At 43.7% G+C, this 19,199-nt stretch overlaps 1 protein-coding gene across 2 annotated transcripts in view; it reads right to left on the bottom strand.

The window, feature by feature from the left end:
- Ppp1r14c (protein phosphatase 1, regulatory (inhibitor) subunit 14c) overlaps positions 1–18,968 on the bottom strand; it is a 180,678-nt gene extending 161,710 nt beyond the window's left edge. Inside the window, exon 1 of one of the 2 annotated variants that reach the window (XM_063273005.1) lies at positions 16,516–18,968. In XM_063273005.1, the coding sequence (XP_063129075.1) occupies positions 16,516–16,818 (303 nt within the window). In that variant the 5' untranslated portion in view covers positions 16,819–18,968. The remainder of the gene's footprint in view (positions 1–16,515) is intronic. The other variant, NM_133425.3, reaches the window with a different exon arrangement.
- Positions 18,969–19,199: the final 231 nt, after the last annotated feature.

Here is a 19,199-nt window from a genome sequence, read left to right as displayed (position 1 = left end):
CTGATTCCAAAGTTCTTCTACTGCTCCTGCTGAATTCAACCCCACTTGTAGCAGGATTATGAAGCAGAAACTCACAGGGGCAGTGAAATTATGAGGGTTCTCTCTTCACCAGTGCTGTTACTGCAGGAAAGGGTTAGTGTTCCGGAATTTCTCATAGAAAGGCTCAGTCTCCCTCCCTCCTTCCCTCCCTCCCTTCCTCCCTCCTCCCTCCCTCCCTCCCTACCCCTCCTCATTTGCTCTTCCCCCTTATTAACCAGCATTGCCACGACCTTTCCCACATGGTAGCACCACATAGGCTGCTCTTCCTCTAAAATGTGAGCAAATGACATTCTACTGTCTGCAAAGTCCCAGTCGTCGACTGTTCTGTTCTGTTGCAGTATCAGAGAATAGATGTAAAGCACGCTTTTTTTAAACCCATGACTACTGAAAAGTGTGGGTTACAAAATACCCTCAGGGTTCTTCCCTTGTAAAAGAAATACATATTCATCGCACAAAACATAAACAAAATTAAAAGTACCCTTGAGGTCACTTTTAAAAAACACTATTAATGTTTTTATGTTGATCCTGCATCTTTTCTAACATCCAACTCATTTATGACTCACACATATACTGGTTTTGGGAATGTAATTCCTTGAAGAAAACCAATAACGATTTTCTATTTTGACATATTGATTACTACTCTACACTCATAAACTCAGTGAATGGTCCAAATTTCAAAACAAAACAACACAAAAAGGCTTCATAAACTTCTGCCCCCTCATTGGACAAATAATACATGTTTAATTTCAATACATGATTTATATATATTTAAATTAAAATAAGAACTAGTCATGTTCATCAGCAATATTTGCTGCTAATAATGATTTCATATATGCCCTGGGCTTTTTTTGGGAAGGTTTTGAATTTTTATTTTTAAAGTAATCTATGGGAAGACTAGAACATTTAAAGGGGAAAGTCAAGGAGAGGGATTTATAGAGCCTCAAGAAGTGAAAGTGAGGGGCTGGGGATTTAGCTCAGTGGTAGAGCGCTTACCTAGGAAGCGCAAGGCCCTGGGTTCGGTCCCCAGCTCCGAAAAAAAAGAACCAAAAAAAAAAAAAAAAAAAAAAAAAAGAAGTGAAAGTGGATGGGGGTGGGCTGGTCCATCTTAGCATGTCCCCACCCCCAAGCCTTGCACTCCTGGTGTGCAGCTGGACATGTGGCAATGGCATTGTGCAGTGACAAAATGAGAATTTGGGACTCACCATTCAAAGAATCTTGGTTATTCTGCCTCCCCCCTCCTCCCACCTCTCTCTGTCTGTCTCTCTGTGTCTTCTCTCTCTTCTCTCTCCCTCATTCCCTCCCTCCCCTTTCCTTCCTTCTCCTCCCCCACCTCTCTCTCTGTCTTCCTCCACAGTTTGCAATGCAGTATCATCAAGAAAGCAGCTCCTCACTTGCTGTTGCAGAGGGAAGCACTAACTCAGCTTTGGGAAGATTCTCCCATCAGCTACAGCCCACCATTCATCCATCTCAAAGTTGAACACGAGAGTGTTTCAGAGCATTGGTGTATGACCAGGCACTGCTTGCAGAGTCTCAGGCTTAGATTAGGTGATAGCTTGTTTATCCAAAAGAAGATGCTAAACATAAACTGTTCCCATCAACTGCTTCCTGCATGAGAATGTGGGAGATTATTAAATTCTAAGCCTCCTGGAGTCTGATGAAGAAACGGAGTATTTTAGCTGAACAAAAGGCGCTTGTCTACCAGAGACACTCCATGCTGTTCTTGGAGTTGTGATGTGTGTAGGGTGTTTTCATTGCAGCAAGCATAGTCGTGTTCTAGCACCAAATCAATGACTCATTTTCTTTCGACTTGCCAGAGAACTGCCACACCCAAGGCAAACATGAGAAAATTCAGTAGACTAATTAGAATTGTAGAGTATTCACTCATGGGAACTTGGCAGAAAATCTTTCTTTTTCTTTTTGCCAGTCTGAAAACCCTGCACCTTACCTCCTTGCTTTAAATAGATATAATTCAATTAATATAAGCAGAAACGAAGTGACCATAACAATTACATCTACTTACATATAAAATGTAAGAGAAGGACATTAAGAGATCATTGGCCACAGATGTTGAAGATATGAGTATTTACTAATATAAGCAAGCAAGTTAATGGGTTTTCCCATTTTATTTAGAAAAAAAGTTACTGTACTTCTGTTCATCAAAGATAACATCTTGTGGGGCTGGGGATTTAGCTCAGTGGTAGAGCGCTTACCTAGGAAGCGCAAGGCCCTGGGTTCGGTCCCCAGCTCCGAAAAAAAAAAAAAAAAAGAACCAAAAAGGAAAAAAACAAAAACAAAAACAAATAAACAAATAAACAAAAAAGATAACATCTTGTAATTTCAGATCCGGAGGGCAAAATACATACTGTAACCTATGGCTTACTCACAGTGAGTTTCCAGGGAACTGAGGCTAGTTGGTAGTAAAGCACATGGGTAACATGTGGTTGATGAGGTTTGGTCTCTTGCTATTTATTGTAATGCTAAATACTGCCCTCAAGATCTGGTTGCCTCATAGAGAAGGAGATCCTCACATACACCAATGATACTATGTAACCTTGCTCCTTATATAAAACTATCAGTTGAATAAGATACCTACAGCCCATAGCTTGGCAGAAGAGAGGTAGGCAGGGCTTCTGTTCCTGGGGCTTGGAGTCTGGAGAGAAACCACGCACGAGAAGAGAGAAGAGAGGAGAAGACACCATGGGGTAGATGGATTGTGAGAACATGGCTATGAGAGCTGGCCAATTAGAGTAGCAGTGACCCAAACAGAACTTGGCAAATGATATTTCTGGGTTAATGACAGGGAAGTAGACAAAATATCATGGGGGTTGATATCTGCCTAGCTCTAGTGCTATTAAGGTTTATTATGAATATAAAAGTTTTGTGTCGTTTATATTTATTTTTATATTTTATGTTTATATTTATATGATCAAAGGAATGGCCTGGATTTGGTTACCAGCACTGCAATCACAACAATAACAATAACAATAACAATAACAATAAAAGTGAGTTTGTAGTGTTTTACCACAAACCAGACTGAGCCTAGAGGCAATTAGATCTGACTGGGTAGATGGAACACATGGGATCTACTGCTAACTGTTCATGCAAACCTGGACATCGAAGATGTAAGCAGTTTTCTCACTGTGGCATATATTTAGAAGCAAATGGATTTGGATTTTTTTTCCTAGAGAAATTGCTAAGTTGGTTCATCTAAGAAATGACAGAATCTCATCAATAGTTCAAGCAAGACAAAGCCCTTTGGGAAATGTATCAGGCATACAACAGAATAACATGCCTGGTGGAAGAGTCACATAAGCTAGAATTCATAGCTTTATCAGAGTCCTGAGAGTGAGGCTGGGGTCCTGAGAGTGAAGCTAGGGTCCAATAGGCTTGCATATGCCATGGAGAATTTCTGAGCTTAGCTTCCTCATCTTAAGAATGGGTAACTAGCTATATCCCCAAGTTTTGTGGTGGCTGAGCAACACCACCTAATGGTGCTTTAGGATCCCATCATTATATGAAATAAACTCACATCGTAAGAGTAACAAATTCTGCTTCCCACATCCTATTACAACTCTCTCAGTTAGGGTTTTATTGCTGTGAAGAGACAACATGACCAAGGCAACTCTTATAATGAAAAATATTTAACTGGTGCTGGCTTACAGGGTCAGAGGTTTTAGTCCATTATCATCATGGTGGGAAGCATGGTGGCATGCAGGCAGACATGGTGCTGCAGAAGAAGCTGAGAGATCTACATTGGGAGCATCAGGAAGAGAGACACTGGACTTGGATTGAGCATTTGAAACCCCGAAGCTCCCCACTTCCCCAGTGGCATACTTCCTACTCTGACAAGGCCACAACTCCTAATACTGCCACTCCATGGTGACCAAGCATTCAAATGTAGGAGCCTATGGGTGTTCTTCTTTTTCAAACCACCCTAAAACCACCCACAATAAACTATTAATTCCTTTGTATCATCCTGTTGTATTAATTTTGAGACTAACTATAAAGGTCCCTAGCACACATTAATTTGCGTAATCTGGATTTGTTCATAATCTTATTCAAACAAACTGAATTTTACCTTTTGAATTTTTATTTCTTGAGCTTTTTTGTGTTTTTTCTCTCTCTGGTACTCATTTTATATCTTAACTCAAACTTCTCTTGAAGTTAAAACAAATGCTACCATTACTTCACCATGAGCTGACCAGGTAAAGGACAAAGAATACAGAGAAAGCCACCTCTGACAGCAAGTACTGTAAGTTACATGGCTATAATTGCTTAAGTCCAATATGCCAGCTCTTCACAAAGGTTAATACAATTAAATAAACAATGAATAAATAAATAAAAGTAGCAGGGTTGATGCTAAGTATCTGTGCTGGCAGATTTCAAATTTAACTCAAAAGTTGACCGTTGAAGGATGCTTTTGGAGAAAGAAAAATAATTCTTAAATTGTTTTTGATGAGTCCAGAGAGAAAACTCAGTATGTAAAATGTTTGCCATGCAATCACAAGGACCTGAGGTTGAACCCCAGGACCCTTGTAAAAAGCTAGATGTGTGGGGTTTTTTTGGGGAGGGGGTATGTTTGTAATCTCAGCATTAGGGAGGTGGAAACAGGGCCATCCCTAGACTCAGTGGCTAGCTGGCCTCTCTAACAGTTGAGTTTCAGGCCATTGAACGATCTTGTCTCACACAACAAGGTGGATGGCACCTGAGACGCTGTATATGAAATTGACTTTAAGTGTGCCTCTCTCTCTCTCTCTCTCTCTCTCTCTCTCTCTCTCTCTCTCTCTCTCTCTCTCTCTCTCTCTCTCACACACACACACACACACACACATACCACACCCATGGCAGGACAGCTTCACTTCACCTCCACCGTATAGTGTGCTTCAGTTGACTGACCATTTGGTGAACTAGTTTGCCAAGACTCTCCACTTCTCATTCCTATGCTCTCAAAATCAGGATTTCTGCACATCCAGCCCCCTGGTACCATCTCTAAAGGTCAGAGCTGGTGCAGGCCTTCCTTACTGTTTTTTTTTTCACCTGAGGAAAGAAAACCTGAAAATAAAACCCAGTGGCAAAAATGATTTCCCAAAGGTGCAAACTGATAAACAACGACCTGGTTAGAAGAGAGTTCAGGTGTCCAAGGTCCTTCCTACTGCACCATGGGAAATGAACAAGTGTGACTTGATGTCAGAGAGGCCAGGGAGATTGCTACAGCCTGTGAGTAACACTTCCTCCCCTGGTACACTCATCCCCAAAATTCACCTGCTAACAGCTCACCTTCCCTTCCCTGAGACCTGACATTTCTCAGTAAAGTGAAAGATAATTAAGTCAGTTCAGGTTATTTGCATTGTAACTTCAATGAATTTGTCATATCCTCCCTTGAAAACTGGTTCAGGATAAAGGAAAAAGTTTCCAACAGATGCAGTGCTCTGAATAAATATATTAATAAATTCATTGACACATGGGGAAGAAGACATAGGTCTTGCTGCCATATGCTTTAAACCACATAAATTCCTTCCTCCTTCTGTGAATTTCTTGACAAACGAACCTTAACCCTAGCATGTTTGAAAAGGCTGAAGTCATTTCCTTCCCTTTGTAGCTTGAATGTAAAATGTCTCTCAGAGACTCCTGTGCTTAAGTGTTTGGCTCCAGGCATGCCGCTGGAGCTGTTTTGGAAGGTTCTAGAAGGGAGAGCCTCACTGGAGGAAGTGTGTCACCAAAGGGTGTCCTTTGAAGTGTATATCTGTCTCCACTTCCTTTGTGTTCTCTGCTTCCTGTTCTAAGATGTGGGGGTTTTCTAACTGTATACACTTGCTACCACAGAGTCATCTGCTGTCATCCCTTTCCTCCATGAGGGGCTGTATCCCTTAAACTGTAAGCCTCCCTTCTTTAGGTTGTTTTTTGCTCAGATAATTTGGTCACTTGGAAAAAAAAAAACAAGCAATGAACCTACCTGTCCCCCCTCCACTGCCTTTGTCCTATGTAAGTATCTGCTGAATGAAAAAATGGGAAAAGGAATGAATGAATAAATGAATGAATAAATAAATTTAGGAATATGCCTGCACTCCACAGTTCATTCCACATTTGCCCTAAGGGACCTTTTCAAAAACAAAAATCCCCATTTTGCCATTTGGCTCCTTCCATCACAAACAATGCTTTAGAGACTAATATGCACTGGTCTTGGAACAGTCTCGGAAAAACATCAACACTGAATAAGAAAGATATGGTGAGGATTTATAAGCCTGAACTTTTCAGCAGAGACACAACCTGAGCTTTCACTCCTTGCTTTATGGAGACCTAAGTAAGCCCCTCACACTGAATCTTACTTGTGGATGGGAGGCACTCACCCAGTCAGAGTGCAAGCAAGCATCAGTACTGAAGTGCAACAAGATCTTGTCCTTGTAAAAAACAAAACAAAACAAAACAAAACAAAAAAAGATCTTGTCCTTGTGCACAGCAAGAGTTTCAAATGACAGAGGAGATTATGGTAACCTGTGATCGCCTCCTCTGAAGACTTTCATCTCCTGTGTGTCTGTGCTTTATTCATGGCAACTTCCGTCAGCTTCCAGGTTCAAAGGGACACACAGTCATAATTTACAGCCATGAAAAGGGACCATAACTTCAAGTCAACAATGAAAGAGCAGGTGTCAAAGCAGGCACAGCGACATGGTATCAATGTAGCTAATTTAGGGCACGTACTTCAGTAAGCCCCGAAATGCCACTGCCACTTTGAAGCACAAGTTTTGACCTTTCTCACTCCACTGTCAGATTTGAGACACTGTGGGGCCTGTTCTGACTACTACAACAAAATGCCACAGACTAGGATTAAACAACAGCCATCACACAAACTCTTACACCGTTGGAAGCTAAAAGTCAAGACAAGGATGTCAGAATGTCAGCCTCTTGCTGAGAGTCCTCTTCTGGGACACAGCGAAGAGGCATTGGAAAACTAGAAGAGGGCAGAAGGAGAGAGCTCTGTTCTTTCTCCCTCTATAGGAGCTCTAAGACCATCAATGGGGCTGTACTCTCATGATCTTTTGTAACATGGTCTTCTCCCCAAAGCTCCACGTCCAAATACAATCATTTTAGAAGTTAAAATTTCACCCCAGGAATCAGTGGCAAGGAAACAGTCAGTTCACAGAAGAGAAACCTGGGAGCAGCCAGGATAGTGAGTGACTGGAGCCACAATCAGGACAAGAGTCCACCTTCACAAAGGTATGGCAGGACAAGAGACAGGATGATAGAAAGTACCGCCTAGAGAGGCAGTCAGCTGCTGGGAAAACAGAATACAGTGGCTTCCAGGAGGAGAAATCTTTAGTGTCAACTTGAAACTAGGTGAAAGCAACAAATAACAGGAAGAAAGTGGGGATGTGTGACTCTGCTCAAAGGAACCCCTGCTGACCTGTATAGAGAAGAGCAGTCAGGTGTGGAGCAGGGGGTAGACAACTCCAGGGGAATTAATAGGGAGCCCCCCACACCCTGGATTGCCTTGTTAGGTTTGAATGCTCAAAACACCACGGGACAGAGGGAGACAGAGATTCAACTGGAATTCTAGAAAACAGTCTAGCTTCCCTGAAGCACCAGGGCAGAGAGGTGGGGGGCTGAAGAGGAAGATAAAGGAAGTCGGTCCCCAGGACCACAGCTTGTGGCCTCTGACCAGGGCCTATGATTCAAGCCCTCTGAACCCTGGCTTCGTTGCTTCCTCTTTAGGGATAGGAAATAAAGCAAGAACTTCATACATGCAGATTTCATGACCAATGGCAGCATCCTGCCTATGTAACTTGGAAATTAGTATAGCCTTGAACAAGGACAAATGACATTTTTTTTTAAAGATTTATTTATTTATTATATATAAGTACACTGTAGCTGTCTTCAGATACACCAGAAGAGGGCATCAGAACTCTTTACAGATGGTTGTGAGCCACCATGTGGTTGCTGGGAATTGAACTCGTGACCTCTGGAAGAGCAGTCGGGTGCTCTTAACCACTGAGCCATCTCTCCAGCCCGACAAATGACATTTCTGATCTCAGTTTCTTCCCTATAAAATGAAGAATGAAGACGATACCCTTCCCAACACACACACACACACACACACACACAGACACACACACACACACACGTATGCATACACATGCACGTGCACACACACATGCACCCACACATGTATGCACACATGCACACACACATGCACACACACATGCACACATGCCCACACGTGCACACATATGCATGCACACACTCAGACTCACATAGACACCCATATGCACACATATGCACACACATATATATATATATGTATGCACACACATACACAAACATGCACACATATGCACCCACACATGTGTGCACACACTCACAGATACTCACATGCACACATATGCACACACACATGCATGTACACACATGTGTGCACACATGCACACATATGCACAAGCATGCATGTGCACGCACACTCACAGAAACCCACAGATACCCACACACATACACATGTGTATACACACATGTACACATGTGCACACACACACACACACACACAATTCATATTCTTATTTATTGAGAGAACTAAGAAATGAAAGACATGAGTCACCTGAGTCCTGAATTAGTGGTGGTAGTAGTAGTAACAGAAATAGCTGTGGCAAGGGGTGCTAACAGTTGCAGTGGTACTGGTAATTTAAAGGAAACGAGTGGCCCTTGCTGTAAAGCAAGAGGCAGATGAGAAAGTGCTGGACTGTAGCAGTAGCTGGGAGAAATCAAGAACCAGTCACCAAGGATCTAAGCAACAACAAGACTTCAGGACTACTGGGTGTGCCCAGGTAGGGAGGGACAAGAGATAAGGATCTTACATGGCATTTTCCTGGAACAACTATGAACATGGAGGAAACTGAGGAAGACTGAGCAGATCTAAGAGGAAAATAAGAAACTCCCTTGTAGACAGCTAGCCATGACCCTCTCTTGACCATCTAGGGAAGATGTCCATTGAAAAGTTCCTGGCAGATGCCTGGAATTCAGGCTAAAAAGCCAGAATTAGAAGTTGTCAACAGATGGACATCAACTGACAGCAGTAGTAGGGAGAGTCATATCACCCAGAAAGACTGTATACAAATGAAGATGCTGGGAAGGAGGTGAGTGGGGGCTGGAGACAGGCCATAGGAGATACCATTGCACAGCCAGACCTATAGAAAAGACTCAAAAAGGATCTGCAAATGGAAAATCATGAGGGCAAAAGAATGTAAGATACCAGGGACCGATGACTGAGGACAGGGCAGGGCACTTAGTTTTGAGGGAGGACACAGGGAGAATCAGGAGGACTGGGGAAGAAGAAGCAGTCAGTGGTGGCAGTCGATAAAGCCATGTGAGTTCTAGGTTGGAGTGACCAATGGTCACTCTATCTGATTATGCATGGGGTGGCAGGGGAGGTTTAGGAGTGCCCAGTCATTGAGTTAACAAAGGCATTTTAAGATTAACTGGTGTGTGTGTGTGTGTGTGTGTGTGTGTGTGTGTGTGTGTGTGTGTGTGTTCATTATGGAAAGACAGGCATGGTGGAAAGGATAGGCGGTGACAGGTCTCAAGGCTTCTCTAGTTAGAAGTAGAGGAAGATAAAGGCTGATATTCCTCTTGCTTTCTTCTTTTTTTATTCAGCCCAGTACCCCAGATGCCCGGGTTCAGAGTGAACCTTCCCACCATCAGTTAAATCTCTCTGGAAATACCCTCACAGACACTCCCACGAGTTTGTCTCTTGGATAACTATAAATCTTTGCAGACTACCAATATTAACTATCACTATCGAGTGTAGTTTTCTTTAGTTACTTTGGCAATTCAGAATTCTTTTATCTACAATGGCTTGTTTTGGTTTCTTTTGCTTTGCTTGCTTGCCTGGTAAATTATTCTTAGTGTAGGGGGTACACAGGCACACAATAGGGCAGCAGTTCTCAACCTGTGGGTTGTGACCCTGAATGACACTTTTGTAGTGGTTACATAATAGGTATCCCACACATTAGATATTTACAGTATGATTAATTTATAACAGCAGTAAAATTATTTTGTGGTTGCAGCCACCACAACCCGAGGACCTGTATTAAAGGACTGCTGCATCAGGGAGGTTGAGAACACTGCATGAGAGGAATCTGGACTGTTGAGCACATGGAGTTGAGGAACACAGGATTGCTCCTTTAAGTGAAGGAATAGAAAAGTTGTTTTCCACAGAGAAAGCTGGAGTGGGTATAAATGTTGCTTTTATTTCCTCAGATAAAGTGATGAGATGAGAGCTGTATCAGCTTGGCTGAGCACAGAACCTTTCCTTCTCTGTTCTAACCACCCCTAGGCCTAGAAATTACTAGCCTCTTCTCAATCTTCCAAGCTGACTGATTCAATATGGCTTCTCTCAGCTTCTGACTGAATTGCTCTGCCTGGCCTCATACTAACTATGGCAATATGTTCTAATCTTCTGGCTGCTTCCCATTCTCTGGACCCTTCTGGTTCTGTTTCTGGTTCTGTCTTTACTTGTGCCTAGCTTGTTCTTTTTGTAACCTGTCTCTGTAAAACTGTCCCTGTAAAACTGCCACACACACCACCCACCACCTATTATACACCATACCCTCCCCTTTCTGATCTTAAGTAGCCACTCTTTCCTGTGCTGCTCTTGTGTGAGTTAGGTATGCCCTATCTCTGAACTCTGTCTCATTCTGTCAAATCTTTCCCCGATTCAACACTTTGTCTACCTCTCAATTAGATGCCACTTTCAAACACAGCTGGTTCCTCTTAAGGGTATGTCTGTATTCCAGCCAGATTATACTATAATCTAGAGCATGTCTATGTTAAAGCCAGATCACACAGACATAGAAAATCTCTGGATGTGATCCAGAGCAGCCATGTTGCTGGATTAAACTTCCTCAACAAACAGACATGCTTACTAGCCTGATGACCTGTGTGATATCTGTGTGACTGGAGCCAACACCACACCCTTCTCCAGACCCTTATCATAAGTTTGGTTTTCTCAGTGAATTGTACACCTGCTTTTCTTAGTCAGTCTATAGAACCTATCTTTATAGGCTTTACAGAGTTTTGATGCAGTCTCGTCTGACTTGTATTTAGCTTAATTTGTTCCTCAAGGATATTTGTGTGTTTTGTTATGTGCTTGAGATTTAGTCAGTCATCATCAGAATAATTTTCACCAAATTGTGCTGTGCCTAAATATGCCTGAAATAAATCACCTGGAGTCAGACTCCCAGAGTGTGAACCACCACTTGCTACTGAGTCATGTTGAGCCAAACTGCCCTCTTGCCTCCCTTGGTCCATCTCTCTGCTGCCTGTGAAGGTTGTAGAGATCCCTACATCTTAGTACTCTGTGTAGCTTGCATTTATGAGGAATAAAAAGAACAGCAGTAAAGACCATTCCTTAGTACCTGGGCAAGTGAGGGTTCAGCACATGCCCCACAAGCTGAGTTCTAAACAGTAGCTCTATCTTCCAGCTAAGACACCAACTATAAGACAGGCTAATTTGGTGTTGGTGATCAGGATTGTATGCAAAAAATGAGGACTTACACTGAAAATAACAAGCCCCATTTGGACATAAGATCCAATCCACTGATAGAGCTGTGCCCCACAGGCCACACATGACCTACACAAATAGGGGAAGGATAGAGTGAAACATGCTAAATTTGTAGGTTTAACATGCCTATACCATTATAGTAATTTTTCAATTTTTAAAGATAGTAGGATGGAGCCAGCAAGATGGCTCATTGGGTAAAAGGGCTGGGGTGCAAGTCTGACTCCAGAGTTTGATTCCCAGAACCCATGATGGAAGGAGAAAACTGACTCCTGCGAATTGTTCACTGACTTTCATGTGGGTATCACATGTATACCTGTCACCTGTTCTCTCTCTCTCTCTCTCTCTCTCTCTCTCTCTCTCTCTCTCTCACCCACACACCCACACACACACACACACACACACACACACACACACACACACACACACATCTTAATAGCAATAATAAATTAAGTAAAACTTATAGTATGATCCTGAAATACTAATCATCACAGGTCAGTCAGTCAACTCAAATAATGAAGACTTGGCAGCAGTGAATAAGATCACTTGATCAGAAAGCATGAAGACCTGATTTTAAATCCCAGATGCCCAGGTAGGAGCTGACATGGCTGCATTTGCCTGGAGTATCAGCATTGGAGGGGACAATAGCTCAGACAATCACTTAAAGCAAAAGGACTTCAAATGTAAAGGACAAGCCAACATATGAGAATGTTCATGGCTAGCATTCCCCACCATTTCAATAAGTGCTTAGCAACTGGTCTTAATTTCTAAATCAAACCAAACTGCAAAACCAGAAATACAAATGTTACCTTAAGGTGGGGCAAGGTTGGACGAAAATGACATGATTTATCAGTAAACCATCTTGCCTCCCTTGTCAGGGAAGACAGTATTATTCCAGATTTCAAATGTCCTTAAAAGCAGTTTGGAAGATACAGAAATGCCTTAAAACAGAATTCCTTACATATGAATCCAGATTTAACCTAACAATTCTGTTACAATCAAATTCTTCACTCAGAATTTCACTGTGCAAGATTTTCCACAAGATTAAAAAGAGGGGGATTGAGAGGGGGAGAGGGAGAGAGAAAGGGGGGCAATAAACACATACCAATCATTGCAGGATTTAATGGTCATACCCCTGGACTCAGCTCCTGCCATGTTACTTGTGTGAAGTCTTTCTGGAACTAAATGGGCCTCCAACATTTAGCTTATCTTCTGTGTGACCAGAATTCCTTCATTGATTGTCAAGAAGCTTCCAGAGAATGAACAAGCTCCTTCTGGATGGACATGAGCCAGAGACATGGGCATAGAAAGAAAATGAGATGTGTACAAAGCCTAAATATGGGCTGATAGGATTGCTAAGTGGGGAAAGACACTTGCTATTAAAACTGAACCCCAGAACCTACACATTGGACAAAAAGCTTGGCAGTACATAGAGTTGAATACCTATGGCCAAGTAGGACTGGGCCAAAGTGGACTTGAAGAAGATTCTCTCAAGTTCTTTCCAGCTCAAAGCTCTGGGCATAAGAGAACTCAAAATTCACCCTTATCCTTGCAACTCATCATAGGGATATAGTTATCAAAGCAGATGGACGGAGCACATTTAGAGTCAAGTCTATCAGATTAATAAATAGAGTTTTCAACATTGAGACATAACCTTTGCTCCATACAGAGTTAGAGATGTACCCAGTAGTTACATGGTGGTCTTAGAATCACACTGCTCTCAAACAATCCCCTTCCACTTATGTGAGCAGGGCCAAGTCCCCTAGTCTGTTCTGAGTTTGTTTCCTTATTTGTAAAACAGTGACAGCAAGAGCCAGTGGGAAATGAATTGGTGTGAATAGGAAACGAATTGGTGTGAATAGGAAACAAATTGGTGTGAATAGGAAATGACTTGGTGTGAATAGGAAATGAATTTGTGTGAATAGGAAATGAATTGGTGTGAATAGGAAATGAATTGGTGTGAGTCAGAAATGACTTGGTGTGAATAGGAAATGAATTGGTGTGAATAGGAAATGAATTGGTGTGAATAGGAAATGAATTGGTGTGAGTCAGAAAAGACTTGGTGTGAATAGGAAATGAATTGGTGTGAATAGGAAATGAATTGGTGTGAATGGGAAATGAATAGGTGCTTGCCAAGTGCCTAAAAGCACCGAGGATGGAACCAGGGCTCCCCAAATGTCCACTCCAATATTCGTCAAACTAACTGACCAGGCCCTGAAAATTTCTACATAAAAACCTCAGCCAGGTCTGTGCATTTTTTTTCTCTCTTCTTCTTTTGTGCCCTACAAAAGAAAATTAATTTCCATCCTCAGAAGGACAGCTCATCTAACTGCTGATCTGTCTGGTATAAGTCCTTCTGAAATTAAGTATATGTTCTTTATAACTCACAACTCAGCAGATAACACGGGCTTCCTGCTGGTATGAAATTTGCTATCTAGCCAGTTGGCTTGCTGTGTCGATAAACATTTGAAAGGTATAACCAATTTCCAATTTTAAATATTAAAAGGCTACTTTCCAGTCTTCATATTTATTAGGTTCAAAGCTATAAGGCAGAGTAGGCCCTTCCCATGTCATGAACCAAAGGTTGATGATACTGGAAATGGTGAGCAAGAAAAGATACTCAGAAGAGAGAAGCTACCACTAAAACTGGAGCCCCCTCAGTGGAAAAATAGGTGGGAAGAGGCCTTGCATGGCTGTCTAGTGCTCCACCTATTTCTTTATTAGTTAGCAAAGTTGCCATTATACAGTACTCATTGTTAACACTCCTCTGGCTGACAGAGTAGAAGAGGAATACTGACACACTGCAATGTATGCAGAATATCTTATATAATTTCACCACAAAAGCTCCATTCAAACACTCTAGTTGTTTGTTATGGTCAAAGGCCTAAAAGCCCAAGGAGGGAGGGGGAGAGACAAGGAAAAGATTCAAGGTCATATTTACCCTTTGAAATGTGGATCTAAACTACATGTTCAATGCAGTGGACATTCAATGTTCCACTCCCAACCCCCTCAACCTACTCTACAGATTATGCAAAATGCCTAAGTTGTCAGGCTAAGCAGGTAGAGCCCTTGCTGGTTTCCCAGGGTACCTCTAATGAAGCATTGTTAATGTCAACAATAGTTTCTCTTGTAACTTAAACCTTCTCAAACCCAAAATGGACTACCAAAGCCAACAGGAAATAAAAGAAAATTAATTATATTCTATAGAGGGATGACTGAACACATTCATTCATCTGGCAGGAATTCCATATAAATCAAACACATTGTTTCTTTAAAGAGTTTCAATATCTTCCTAATAAAACAAATTCCATGACCATGTTCAATTTTGCCAATTTTTACTTATGCAGCTAAGTGGACTTTTTGTGAGAGCTAGACCAGAAAAATATTTTACAAGCTTATTGCTTATATAATTAAGCTTCATTATGTCACAACCATTCATCGATAGTCAGCATGGAGAATACAACAGTATTTGTATCATGTTGCCTTGTACAATATGAATGCTAAAGACAATATATACTCAAAGGACTGAAAGAGCTGAAGGGGCTTGCAACCCCATAAGAACAACAATTCCAACCAGCCAGAGCTCCCAGGGACTAAACCACCATCCAAAGACTGTACATACCCATGGCTCCAGCTGCATATGTAGCAGAGGATGGCCTTGTTGGACACCAATGGAAGGACAAGCCCTTGGCTCTGCCAAGGTTGGACACCCTTCCAGTATAGGGGAATGTGGGGGAGTGGGAAGAGGGGGTTGGTTGGGGAGGGGGACACCCTTATAGAAGGAGGGGGATGGGATAGGAGGCTATGTCCAGGAAATTAGGAAAGGGAATAACATTTGAAATGCAAACAAAAAATATCCAATTAAAAAAAAAGAGATATTCACAATAGGCCATAAAATATATGAAGATAGAATAGCCTACATGGATTGGTAAAGCCAGCGAGTTCATCTGTCTTTCTCCTCCCCTTCCCTCCCCCCAAAAGCCCAATAGTTGCAAGAACACAAAACTAGCTTTAACTTTGAAACTGCATTCTTAATTATTAATCTTCTCCACACTTACATCCTCCCAAACCATTCTCCACTAACAGAAATAGAACACTTCATTGAGAACCCCTGGTTTTAAAGACTCTTGGGAAATCATTTGACCTTGGTCATTTTTCTCCCTCCATCAAGTATGTGTGCCAAACTTCAGACCCTGAACTGTAGGAAACCGTGTGCCGTTGGAGCAGCGGAAGCTTGGGCAGGCAAATCTGAGGGGTACTGTGTGTATCATCTGCCTAGACACTCTTGGACGCTTTCCTGGGTGCCGGTCGGTGGGAGTAACAGAGCTTGGGAAAGAAAGGAAGCTGCCACAAAGCCCAATGTGTGCCTCTTGGGGAAGACTCTTGAGGACTCACATCGAAGGGGGATGAAAAAGAGGGAGTGCTGGTCTCACGTCTCATGGTTATGATGTACAATTTAAGGAGCTAAGGGAGAGTCTGAGATCCCCAGTCTCCACTCCTTCCTTCTTCCTAGCTACAGAAATTTGGGCGGGCACTCAATAAGCCCTCTCCTTTCCCCAGCCTCTACTAGGGCGCAGGCAAAGCGAGCCACCCAAGGTTAGTTCCACTCGGTGTTGTTAGAGCTGTACAGACAAGCTCCGGAAACACCGAGGAAAGCACCGAGCTTCTAAGGACCTAATCCTCTTCCTACCCATCAATGGATCCCACAGCTCTCCTGGCACCAGGTAGCTGAATCCAGGCAGCGGGTGTCCCAAAGGCTGCGCCCTGGCGCCAGCGGGCACCCCGGGGAGAGAAATCAAGCAGCAACACGCTCCCGGGGCTCGGTCCCCAGGAGCTGAGGCGCGCACTTCGGACCCAGAGCCACGGAAAATTCCCGGGTGGGCACAAAGGGGCAGAAGAGGTCTTGACCCTCCCGGCCAGTGTTCAGGTACCTCGCAGCCATACAGCTGACCCAGTTGCTCCACGATCCATTCTTCCAGCACCAACCGCTTCCGAAGCTCCTTACGGTCATATTTCACTGTCACTTTTCCCTGCTGGTGGCGGCGCTGTTGCTGTTGCACTTGCCCAGCGGCTGCCACTGTGGCCACCGGCGCCGAATCCTCCCTTGAGGAGCCGGAGTGGCTGCTGGATTCCCGGCTGCCGCCGGTGCCCCCGCGAGGACTCTGGAAGAAGACTCGCGCGCCGCCTCCGCTTGTCCCGCCGGCCGCCTCACCGCCGCCGGTCACCACCGACATGTCCCCGAGCGCCGGAGCCCTGAGAGTGGCCCGGAGAAGGGGCAGGCGAGCGCCCCGCGCCACTACCTCCGCGGCCCGGGCAGCTGCATACGACGGCCCGCACCTGCTCCGCGCTCCTAGCCACTGGATCCTAGAGGAGGGAGGAGGCAGAAGGGAGGAGGGCGGAGACCAAAGCCTTAAAGACGCCTCCAAGGACCCCGATGCTCCAGCCCCAGAGACCGCCCTAGGCTTGGAAGTCGTCCGAGGTGGAGAATCTGTGCCCGGGAACAGGCCGGCGAGGGGCTGTGTAGTCCAGGGAGAAGATTGGCGTGGATCGTCTGGGTGGCAGGGGCAGTCGGTCCTCTAGGCGGGCGTCCGCGTCACTTGCCCTGCAGACGCGAACTGTGCTTCTCGAGCAACCTTGGGGCGCACGAAATCTGTCGACTCCCTCAGTCTGGATCAGCTCTGTCCCACCAGGTAAAGGTCGTGGGAAATGACCGCGCTGTGGGATCCTCTCATCTTGGCTCTCCCAGGATGGCTGGTAGTGTCTCCTCCCCTCTCCTTCGGCCCCACCCCGCTGCTCCTAACACACATTCCTATTCACGCCATGACCACCACAGATGCCACTTCCTCTGTCGGATTGGAAAGAAAATTGATGAGGTGATGCTTGTGCAATCAGGCAATCACCGCGCCTGAAAAATTATTCCAGTGTTTTTTTTTTTTTCTTTTTCTTTTTTTTCTTTCCAAGCTCCTGTTTCACCCTAAGCTGGACACTGAAGGCTTGCACAGCCCAGAGGATGAGGGGCTAAAGCCACCAAGATCTGGAGCATTTTCACTTTTGCTGAACTTAAAATGTCTTGTTGTGTTCCCAGCTCATTCAGCTTTGCTCCCAGGGCCCTTTCTGAACAACCTCGCCCCCCTCCCCCAGGAAGGCAGCTGCATTGGCTGCTTACTTGAAAAACATCATACAACCAAATAGAATTACGAATGAATGAGCTTATAACGTTTAGGGCTAAGAGGTGGGATGGGGAATTATAAACAGAAAGGAGAGAGAGAGTGTGTGTGTGTGTGTGTGTGTGTGTGTGTGTGTGTGTGTGTGTAAAATTACAGGGAGACACTAACATACTCCTGTTGTACATAACAACTCATTTCTATTCAGATAACGGAAAGAAACCACAAAGGCATTCAGAGGGAAATAACTAATGTTTAAGGCTGTTAAAAAACAAGCTGGTGAAGGTTCCCTGAAGCTCTCAGAGGAAAAGAAAGCCTCAGGTGAGCTTCCTCTGAGCATTTTCTACAGTGGAGAGAATGTCTAGGTGGGATTCTCCACTGGAAGATAGAAAAATGAAGAAGCAGCCAGTAGGTAGGGCCCTGCATCACCTGCTGGCACTTCTGTTCTACCCACGTTCTCAGGTGTTTTGTTCCCCTATGTGGGGTTTTCCAGCAAGAATGTGAGGGGATTTTCCCAGAGTTCCATGCCAGCAGCTCATTGGGAGGACATCATCGGACCTGGAAAAGTACAAACCAAAGATCATATAGAGGGCTTTACACAATATGGTTAGTGGCTGAGGTAGGCCTAGAACTCCTCTTGCCAGAAGGGATTCAAACTAAAAGATCAGATCTTCAGAGAAAGAATAGACCAAGTGCGCATTATGTTGAATTTTTCTTCAAACCTAGAACCTATCAGAAATAAAGGAAACATATTTCCTGGAGACAGAGCCTTGTAGTCTGACTATCTTAAATCCAAGAAGCGATAGCCAAGAGGTGAGCATCTTCACAAAATCAAGGTGTCTGTAAGGAGGAAGTGGAGGGAGCTCAGCACTCAGCTGTGCCACCCACCCCCATCCCCACCCAATGAGCTTGACCTTTCTCTGGACAGCTGGTTCCTTGCCAAGTTCTTAGGACCAGCTTCAACCAACTGCATTACCCAGAACTTAAAATCAGAACAAAAACAACTGAAATGCTACTGACGAAGGAGAAACTGTACGACGTGTCTGTCCGGATCTGGTGCTGAAACCCTGCAATGCTAATTATTTTGAAGCCTGTTGGGATCCTGAAGTATGGCAAACAGTGGGAAATTCCTGCTCTCTGCTCTGAAACTTTGAACAATGAAGTCAGTCATTATGGAAGGGCTTCAAAGAAATCATGAAAATTCATAAAGTTCTTTCTCAAGAATCCTTAAGTTAGTTCTTTCTTCCTGCACAGGATGTTTTGTCCTAGGGGGTTAAAACTCAGTTTTCACTTGAGACTTCAAATATGACAAAAAGCACAGATATCATTCAGTAAGAAGATGGGTTCCTTGCATGGCCTGTAATGAGTCACTTGGACGTATAAATGGGGATTAAATTATCACAGTGCCCCTCTCTCTAGAAATACATATTTCCAACCAGCACTTAATTGTC

This window comes from Rattus norvegicus, chromosome 1 (assembly GCF_036323735.1).
Source record: "Rattus norvegicus strain BN/NHsdMcwi chromosome 1, GRCr8, whole genome shotgun sequence".
Classification (NCBI taxonomy): Eukaryota; Metazoa; Chordata; class Mammalia; order Rodentia; family Muridae; genus Rattus; species Rattus norvegicus.
The sequence above is the reverse complement of the archived record's forward strand: the minus strand, read 5'-3'. Positions and strand labels throughout refer to the sequence as shown.